At 39.3% G+C, this 10,673-nt stretch overlaps 1 protein-coding gene across 1 annotated transcript; it reads right to left on the bottom strand.

Moving 5' to 3' along the window:
• Positions 1-4,227: 4,227 nt before the first annotated feature.
• gpx7 (glutathione peroxidase 7) lies at positions 4,228-9,098 on the bottom strand. Its single transcript, XM_080052206.1, has 3 exons — positions 8,926-9,098; positions 5,336-5,597; positions 4,228-4,687 (listed from the first exon to the last, which is right to left on the bottom strand). Exons 1-3 carry the CDS (start codon positions 9,058-9,060, stop codon positions 4,524-4,526), a joined length of 561 nt encoding a protein of 186 aa, XP_079908332.1. The 5' UTR covers positions 9,061-9,098; the 3' UTR covers positions 4,228-4,523.
• Between the last annotated feature and the right edge of the window lie 1,575 nt (positions 9,099-10,673).

The following is a 10,673-nucleotide window of genomic DNA, read 5'->3' as shown; positions in this document are numbered from 1 at the left end:
TTTTTGAATAGCACAATAGTGTTTTTATATATGTTTAAATCTGCTGAGTCAAGTTTAAAGTTTATTGTGTTTCAATGTGAAGTTACGCACTAAAGTCCAGTTAAGACCAAAGATTCGGCTTGCAACGAGACGCAACTGCTCGCAACGAGCTGGCCTGGACGTTCTTAAACTGGACCTTGCGATTTGACATGTTGAATCTTCTGCGACTCCTTGCAACGGCTTGCAACGTGCTGCAACGAGCAGTTCACACTGCTGCGATTTCTCCCCCGCGACATTCTAAAACCATCTCGTCGCAAGCAGTTGCAAGGCGAATCTTTGGTCTGAACTGGGCTTTAGAGAACCAGTCTGACAGCATAACACTCTTGCCTTATTTCAGCTGCGAGTTCTCTTTTCTCGTGTTTTGCTCTTTTCACCTTTCAAAGACTGAGACAAGTTACAGTCCCACAACAGATCAAGCCCTATGTGGCCCATGCAGCAAGAAATGGCCATCAGAAAATCATGATACGAACTGATGATACAAATGTTGGCTTTGGAAGTGGTTTAGGGTGTACAGCCAGAAGATGAGATTTGGTTGTCCTTTGGAGCTGGAAAGACTTTTCGATAGCAGCCCATGAAAATCGCAGCAGGGTTAGGGTCTGAGAAGCCATGTGAACTTCCAGTGTTCCATGTATTGATGGTGTTGACACTATCAACCTTTACAAGCCTCCTATCCTGGCTAACTACTGATATAGACAACAGGGTTCGCCAAACTCCTCCCCTTCCTCTACCTATTCCCCACTGTAGCCTATCGTTTATGCTCTGCCTAGAAGGAGAAACAACAGAAAGTTTGCTTGTGTGTTTGATACAGTTTTATAGTATCCAGCTCACAATGTTGCTGCACACATACATGCGTGCACACACACACAATGTTTATAAACATGCCCGGTTGAATTTACATTATGACCTGGATGGCATAATACATAAGGTAAAGAGGTCAAGAGGTTTGTTATCCTGCCCTATGACCAAACAAGCACATTCACTAGACCCAGAGGTGGTGGGGTTAGTTTTTGTTATCACTTATTTTGAGTCTTGAATTGTAGCTTCCAAGCAATTCGTCAAGTTTATAATGTGCATTAAGAAACATAATAAATCTATGATTTGACATCGAGATAATCAGAAATCACACTAGTCTACGCAACTCTATTGCAATTACAATTTTCAGTCATGGCCGCAACCTTGAATAATGAATTATCCAAATAGAAATTCCCAAGTTGTTTGTTTTCTAGTATCTAGGTGTGGTTTGTTTAAGAGGAGTTAACTGAGTTAATTTATTTAAAGATCAGGAACGTAGCATGACAAGAGGGACTGGTTTACAATCAACAGCAGAAAGGAATCTTTAATAGCTACGTTTGTTGGCACAATTTCACATGGAAGAATGTACGTGGGAAGCAGTACATTGCTGTATGTAAAAATAGATACATGAATACTTTCTGCCTGATCAGAATAAATAGCACATTTGTCTTATTTGTTTAAATGTGTTTTGTTTGACGTTTTCCTTTGATGAATGTGTCTTTGTTATACCTGACATACTGGGTTTACTTGTTGACTAGGGTGGTGTTGATTTTGTCTGAGGAACATTCTTGGCTTAACAATAGAGAGTACAGTGATTCAGAAATAGAAAGCAGTGGCAATTCAAAAGAAGGTGTGGCAATGGCAATTATCATAATCTTGAAACAACACAAAGCAAAAGGGTGGGTCTTGACTTCCTGGAACACAAACTAATAAGAATAAGTATTATCAGGAATGTTTTTAAGACTCGGTTTTAACTTTCCATGCCATTTCAGATGCAGATTGAATTCCGAAAGGTGTGGAGATCTGCAGCAAGGACCCTTAAGGTTCAGAACAGAACAAGCGTCAATAACAACAGTAATGACATTGATAGACAAATACAGTAAACAAGGAGGTGGTGGGTTGGAGGTGGGTGGCAAAGGGTAGCAGAGTAAGCAGCACCAGTAGGCAGGCTAGACAAGCTTAAATAAGGCGCCACTTGAGTGGATGGCCAATGGGATGCTAGTAGCGGAAACTGGCTGTCAGCTGACGTGCATAGTTTGACAGCCGGTTTGACTCCGTAGTCCGTACCCTACCTGAACTAACGCTACGCTCCATTTGAGTAAAAGTATCTATCTATTAGCAGAAAAATTTAGTTATACTTTCAAAAGTAAAAGTACACACTTTTCATAAAAATAGTCAGCTAGTGTGTCACTGTTATACTGTATTTGTTTATAAAACTCCAACTGTATAATTGTTAATGTTGCATTTTCCTGCTTAGATGATTAAGGTGTATTTGATTTTAACTTCTTTATATATAGGCCTACTGTTGGGAAGTTAGGAAAGATTTGATCAACATAATCTGCAAAGTAACTAGTTGGTGTCAAACAAATGAAGTGCAGCAAAAAGAGCAGTATTTCCCTCTGAGATGTAGTGGAGAGGTATAAATGGAAATATTCAAGTGAAATACAAATTTCTAAAAAGTAGTTACTTAAAGGTGAAGTAAGCGATTATTTATGTTAATAAAAGTGTTAAATTGCTCTTTATTCATACAGTGATCACATACGTGCGTGTTTCATAAAGCCGATCTCTCAGTCACCCGCTCTGCATGTAATCGGCAAATAAACGTTTCGGGGATCCCGAAACTGATATCCAATCACAAGAGGGAACGCTACAAACCGGCAACCGTATCACTGTCGGTGCACGCACAGAGCGACAGATGGGTTAATGTGTATGTGCCTACAATGGCGGAGCAGGTAAAAATCCTTCCCAATGTCTGTTTTGATGGTTTTTGTCATGTTTTATCACACTTACTTATCTGAGATGATGCTAGATAACTCGCTGTTTGAAGACCGCAGTGCATTAATGTGACGTAGGGACGAGGGAGGGGACTGCTAACTGCAGTCACTGACAGGAAGTTAGCTAAACTGACCATTCCACTCACTGAACCTTTAAGTAGTGACTTAATAAATAGAAATTTAAATAAAATGTTGTGAATTTTGTGTGAACAAATAATTTGGAGACGGTGGATTAGAAACTATTGAAGAAAGACACATGGATTTTCTACAAAAATATTAACTTAAGATAAAATAGTATGCAGGGTCCTCTGGGTTGGGCTTGGAGCTCTTTTTCTTTTACGGGACATATTTGTCCTGCTCATCAATGCAAGTTTTGGTCGCAGCAGCCAATCAAATCAGAGGGAGGCGGGGTTTAGTCAGATTACTTCATGCTCCGTGCTCACTGTGGCCTTCAGTATGCGCACATATTCGCCGCCAGCATGATATGAATATGATAACTTCTACATATTTGATCCAAAAAATAGCAAAATCAAGGATGCACACCTTTGTGCCGTGCACAAGCCATATCTGGAAGTTCAGGCCAATCTGACTAAAAGTCAGAGCGATATGCGAGCCATAGACCACCCCAAAGACACAGACGTGTCTTGCTTTATAGATAGATCGATAGGCAATGTATAAACAATAATTTATTTGTTGGGCCAAAAAAGTGATTTACAAACAAATAAATGTAGTGTATGTCATCTTACAGAGTGATGTAACTAATATCTCCTTGGGTAACTTAGACCCAAGAGAGGTCTTCCTACTTACGTACGGGACGACCTCTGTCCATTACCCAAGATATTAATGGACATATCTTTAATTTAGTCAATTCTAACATTTGGAATGATCTGTTGGTTCGGCAACCTCAGCATTGGTAATAAGAAAAGGCTCGGGAAAATCATCATGCTTGCCAGAGGACCATTGGCTTTGACCTGGATGATCTCGGATACATTTACTTTAAGTGAGAGCCACTCAGAAGGCAAAGGCCATCCTGTTCGACCCTTGACATCCTCTCCATGCAGTTTTGACACATATACATTTTCAAAGAGGTCTAGATCAAACAGATACCTAAACACTTGTTAGCCAGTCCAATTGTTTTAACATTACATCTCCTGTAGGCTTTGTATAGTTGTTTATGTAAACCTATTTATTACCCCTGGGGGACAATAATTATTATCAAATCAAATCAATGATATGACTTAAAAGTATCTACCAATTGTAGCATACTGCAATCAAAGTACAAACTGGTATGGACAGCTGTAGTTTTTAGCATAGTAAAAAGAAATCAGAGTTTTGGACTGCAGGGGTAGATGTAGGACTTTTGAGTCAAAGAATTTTTAGTCAACAAAGAAAAAAGTACAGATCTCATCACAGTAAAAGTTTATTTCCACAAAATCAAATATAAAATAAACATGATCCATGTGACAAACAAATAGGGAAACAGAAGCTCTTGGCTTAAAGCTGCAGTTTCAGATGACACACACCTGATATAAACTTAACATTGAATTTAAAAACATAGTGGTGTTTCATCAGTGCTTTCACAAAGCAACAATTATTCTAACAAAGTCAGATCGTACAAGCAACAAACGTGTTCACTTCATCCCTTTGGGTCATGTACCTGTACATTTAAATCTCATACTGCACAACACTGACAGGAGGTCATAGCTCCTCTTTCTTCTTTAAGATTATGTTTCGTACCATTTCAGCTATTTTGGGTCGGATTTCTCTGACGGAAACTTTTGGTCCCCAAGCATCCACCACTTTGCCGTTTACACCGATTAGATACTTCCAGAAATTCCAGTCAGGCTCCTTTCCTGAAGATTCTGCAGAGAGGGAAAACAATAAAAAAGAAAGTTAAAGGCCCTTCAACCTGAAACACACTGCAGCCGGAGCTGAAGCTGTCCAGCTTGATTCCACAAAGGGATTTTAAACTCATTGTAAGGGCGATGGAAAAAGCACACTTGGAAACTTGTTCTTATTTTTTAGTTTTCCTGCACTTTCATTTAAATATTGTATGTATGCACTATTGTTAAATCTGTCTGTCTGTAACTGATTGTTGTTGTATTGTCCAAAACAGGTCTTTCTTGAGAATGAAACCCTGTGTCTCAATAAGACTACCTGTGTAAATACAATTTGGAGTAAAAAATGTTTTTAAAACAATGTTCGACCTATGTTCTCACATCCAAAACACTTGCACCTCTCTTTTTTCTCTTCTTCCAAACTTGTTGTACTAAAGAGGAATATCAGACGCTCCCGTGATCATCTTTTTGAATCCACACAATACAAACATATTCCTTTAACAAACCTCTGCCCAGGCGCAAACTATGGCTGACCCTGTGCTCTGACCTCCTCCAAAGTGTGGTAACTTGAGAGAGGTGAGAGATATGCAAAAAACTTGTGTACATTGTGTAAATGTACTAATAAAGTAACTTAACAACATAAAAACTCTGGCAAAGCCACATCTCACTCACCAACAAGGTACTTGTACACATTGTTGGTTCCTATTCCAACAACAGCGATTTTACTGAACAGAGGAAAAGAGGCTCCGTAGACCCGCCGCACAAAGCTGTCGATCTCCTTGTCGCTGCCGGGCTCCTGCTGGCCGAACTGGTTGCAGGGGAAGGCCAGCACGTTGAAGTGATACGGCCCCAAGTCCCGCTGGAGCTGCTGCAGGTCTTTGTAGTGCTCCTCAGTGAAGCCACATTCACTGGCCACATTCACCACCAGGGACACCTGCAGCCACAGAAAGGCACTACAGTAAATCATCACAGTCGTGACAGCAGTTGTGCTACCTTGCGTTTATCTCACATATGAATTTTTCTGCTTGGTTGGGTGTTGGGGCTCTTGACTTTAACGCTCATCCTCACAGACTAGGTAAACTTTTCGCCATATCTAACACAGGTGCTTTATTTTATTATTCATATTTTCGTGGCTTTTTCGGTCAATATATTCGCAATAATCCCATGGATAATGAATTTGAATCATTTTTGATTTAGTCTATGTATGTTAAATATGTTGGTAGGTTAAGGGTTAACGTCTACATGTTATCACTTCTCCATAAAAAAATGTCTGTGTGTACATATAGTAATATTTAAACTTTTGTAAGTGTTTATTTTATCTGTGACTTGACAGGCAAATACAATTTACTATTGGTATCATATCCTTTAAGAGCAACTAATATCAATTTGGAAAGTGATTTACTGCCTGTCATGAAGGCATGTCTTGAGGCTGTTTTCGCCGGGTGTGGTCGGCTGTAATGACGAGTGTGCTTTGCTGATCGTGTGCTTAGAAATTTTATTGGCGTCACACCGTATACTTGACGCACACTCTTAAATCACAGCAGCAATGTGACAAGTTAATAAAACACAGTGGTGGAAGGCATAAGTACATTTACTATTATTTAATTGTAACATCTCAAGGGAAAACATTTACTTTTGACCAGCAGCTCCTGCTTCTTTTACAGTTTCAGATTTTACACAAAGAATGTGATACGCTTATGTTATAAAACATAAGCTTGGTTAAATAATAAACCCCAACTTCATGGGCTTGTAAACTCTCACAAAAAAAGCAGTTATCTGGTCACAATACACTAGACTCAGGGAAAGTTTCTTCCCAAAGGCGTCCATTATGTTTCAGTTTATTGCATCTGTTCACACACTGTATCTACATATATAGGCTACACCCACATCTATATTTAAACCACCTAGTTTAAATATTTAGTTAAATGTGTCCATAATAATATGTACACATAAAGTCACAGATTTAATATTTTCATTGCCAACAGCTGCTCCTCTTCTGTATTTGCTGTGCGTATAATAAAGAAAAGAAAATGTAAGGCTCTCACTTGTCATGTTTCACATATGATCTATGAGCCGGTAGTAGCTTTAACAAGTGACTTTCCCTTAAACAGGGTTTTTTTGTTTGTTGAATAACCGTTATATTACTAAAGAGGTAAATACTGTATGAACCAATATTTCACAAAAAAAACAAAAATCATGTGAAAAAACCAACAAATATACAAGTTTGTGTATTTGATAACATAGTTCAAAATAGTTCCATCTCCATGAGCTAAAACAGTAATTAACAATTTAATAATAAAATAAAATAGTCACGGAGGCTAAACAAACTCTTTTACTTACACTCATGTGCTTTTACCTATTGTCTATGGTGTATCAGAGTATATTACTTGGCCCTATTGGTACTTTGACTTAAGTTAAGGAACTGAATTCTCATCCTACCACTGGTTATACATCTCTAGATGAGCAAAAACAGGATTTTAAACTGCTCTGCCACTGACAAAGTGTTAAGTGGTTCAAATTAAAAGCCATAAAAATTAAATCTAAAATAATGTGAAACAGTTAAAGGAAGCAAATCCTCAAAATAATAACAATAATTACCCTAATAAATGTTATACTGTTTGTAAACTAGCGGCCCCTTTGGACAAAAGCGGTAGATATTTTAAAGAAGCCAGCTGTTATAAAGCTCTTTTCCAACGAGTGCCGGCCGGTGCCAGTGTCTCGCCATTAGGTCCATGTCCATGTTGAAAGCGAATGAACGAGAGCTGGCAGGATGGATCAGGATGGACAAATGCATTAATTAAAACTATATAAAAACAGCATGGTTTGCACTGATGGTCTCGTTCACTGTTACAGGTAATGTATAATCATCAAAGGAAAAATGAGACTGAATACTCAAAAACTTACTTTGTAAATATTACTGTGATGTCTTTTACTGTGACATCACAGTAATATTTACAAAGTACGTTTTTTTTAACCCTATATTTCTCTTTCTGTGATGTCACGAGAAGGAGAAATATAGGGTTAAAAAACACTCTTTCTGCCTTTTCTCAGGCTAGGATGAACCGATTTAATTTTTTTTTGCACATTTATACTACATAGGATCTCAGAATTCAATACACCTTCATATTCAAACCGGTGAAGTAGGCCTTAAAGTGTAAGTGAAGATGTCAGGCATGGAGCTGTACAATAACAAGGCACAGTCAGACACAGTTGAGTATGTTAGTCGTGCAGGTTAATGTTATATAGTCCCTGTTTAAGAGGAGAGCAGTTGGACTACAGACTGGTGATCGCATTATCTAGTGCTGACATCTACTGTCACAGTGCAGCAAATGCAAGTGTGCTGTGTCCCTGAAAAGCTACACGGGAGATCCAAAAGCAAACCTTTCACAACCACAATTGCACCTCTTCTACCAGAATAGTAAGCTAGCTATGAAATACTTGTAACACTGTGAGTAAACATAGGTAGGCTACTGCAATGATGAGATCATCTTCTTCTTTTTCTTAGGGAGCAATCTTTTGGAGTTATTTTAAAGGAAATATTATGGGATACCAAACAAGGTTTGGACTATTTAAATGTCCATTCCAAAACAGTTTCATTTTCCTTTTAAACTAGTAGGCTATAAGATGTGTAGCCTATTTTTAATGTTGGGTAGAAAATATTACGAACAACATAGCCTAATTTTTACAACATAAGAGTAGGCTGTGAGTAGGCTACATTTATCCAGTAATACAATTAGCCTACTGTGCAGTAGGCTAGCCTAATTATTTTTTTCTTTATTCTGTTCTAATTTACTGTAATTTGACAATTTGATTTTAAATCTGCGTCACAAATCAAATTGGAATTGAGAACACACTCCTGCATGTCTCACTAGATGGCTCGGCACTCTTCAGTACAGGGAGTGTGCGATGTACCAGTCCTTTGTTAGTAGATTAAGGCTAATCTGGTCAACTAATGCGTACCTTGTTGGTTTGAATGAAAACTCTATTGCAGCTGCACAGGGCTCTGCTGCAGGCCTCTTGCCACGTAGGCTAGCGGGGCAACATGATGGGCCACCCGAGTGCCTGCAGTTAACTGATCTGCGGAAGGATTGTGTTAGTAAAAGCCCAAAAGGCTATCTATAATTAAAAATGTATAGCCTATCAACAAAAAAAACTTCCCATGCATCATTCCCTCATGCAAACCGTCGGACATGCACAGAAGGCGGTTTAGTAGGCTACCTATGAAGTAACATCTCATATTCTGTGACAGACCCAGAACTTACCGAGCCCCGGTATTTTTCCAGGGACACTAATTTCCCCCTGCTGTTCACCACTTTAAAGGTGTAAAAGTCTTTGTCTTTGCTCACGGTGAAGCTGAACAGCGTCAGTAAATACACGGTGAGCGCTGCAGGAAGCATCTTTGCAGTTTATAAACTGCCAACGCAACAGCAGCGGAGCAACTCCCCTAACTCTTGCGGACCCCCACCCGGCGTCAAGTTACAGAGAGGTGGGACAAAGTTGTGATGGAATGTGTGACCCTAGAGGGCGCTGTTCTTATTGATCAAGCCAGTCTCATAGTGAAATATAGGCAATCTATGTAAAAACAATCCGTGTACCTTCCGTTCAATCCATATCCGTTTGGAAATCAAAACACGAAAAACGAAAAGTGACCTGTTTTTTTAATAATCATCCTCTCATCTACATTATATATTATACTAAAACACGTTTGTATCCATTTTTAATCACAATTCATGACCAGGATATCAAATATGAGAATAATGGCCTAAATGTCAATTTTGAAAAATACATGTTTCAATGTAGTGAAAGAAGTGCGTGCGCACGCGTGTGCGTGTGTGTGTGCGCGCGCGCCCGCCCAGAGGCGAACTTAACCATTGCGCAAAGGTAGGCAATTGCCTTGGGTCTCATAATCATATGATAAATGTTTGTTTTACTCTTCATTCATTAATCACCGATTACGTGCGGACGTCAGCATCGCACTGGGAACTGAAGGACACATCCTACATTATTGATAATGTTATTGATACTCGTGATCAGCTGATGCATAAGCCCCAGGGCTGACAGCTGCATATGAAAGCATTTTTATTTTGCATTCTATTTTTATTGGTTAGGTCCACGAGTGAAAATTGCGTCTGAGGCGATCGTCGTCTCTGTCTTCACTTCACTTGTCGAGTCAAAGTGGGCAATCACCCAGCGCGCGCGCGCGCGTCTGCGTGTGTGTGTGTGTGTGTGTGTGTGTGTGTGTGTGTGTGTGTGTGTGTGTGTGTGTGTGTGTGTGTGTGTCGAGGAAAGAAGAAACTTGTCTAGGCTATATTTTGTCCACGTTTAGGCTTTAGGCTATAGGCTATCTGAATTGAGCTTTTTGTCAAATAAGGCTCTTGATGGCAGCCAGCCAAAATATGTTTCCCCTCTCAATAAAGATTAAACATGGTGGTTTGTCTCGTTTCGATCTGGATCAACAGCTGTATGTCTGTCGCTGTTTAGATCATGCCTCGTTTCCTCTGAGCAGCACAGTTCGGCTCGGCACGGTTCGGCAGGGTTACCCTACTAGATCTGCCATGCGTTTCCACTACCGACAAGAGGCTTTAGCCTACTTAAAAGACGGAGATAGCCACGGTCAGAAAACAGTCTATGGGTCCGAGCCATCACGGCGATGGCCGCGCATAGCTCGTGGCATTGTGGCAGCGGGACACAGTTTAACCCGCTGATTAATATAAATTATTATTTGGAACTTCAAAAATGCACATTTCTTACATTTTCTGTTTGTCTCCTTTCCCATTTTCGTATGTAAAGGGCGAGATGGAAAATAAAAAATAAGAAATTGCATCAATTCATGTTTTACAGGCATATTTTGAATAAAACAGTCAGTTTTTTTATTTTTTTAAATGAAACAAATAATTAAAAAATGAAATCAAACAGTTTTTTTCGTTTTTCGTGTTTTGATTTCCAAACGGATATGGATTGAACGGAAGGTACGTTAGTTCATTGCGTAAATCGTGGTAGTTTCACAACA

This window comes from Ammodytes marinus (genome assembly GCF_949987685.1).
Source record: "Ammodytes marinus genome assembly, chromosome: 23".
Lineage (NCBI taxonomy): Eukaryota > Metazoa > Chordata > Actinopteri > Uranoscopiformes > Ammodytidae > Ammodytes > Ammodytes marinus.
The sequence above is the reverse complement of the archived record's forward strand: the minus strand, read 5'-3'. Positions and strand labels throughout refer to the sequence as shown.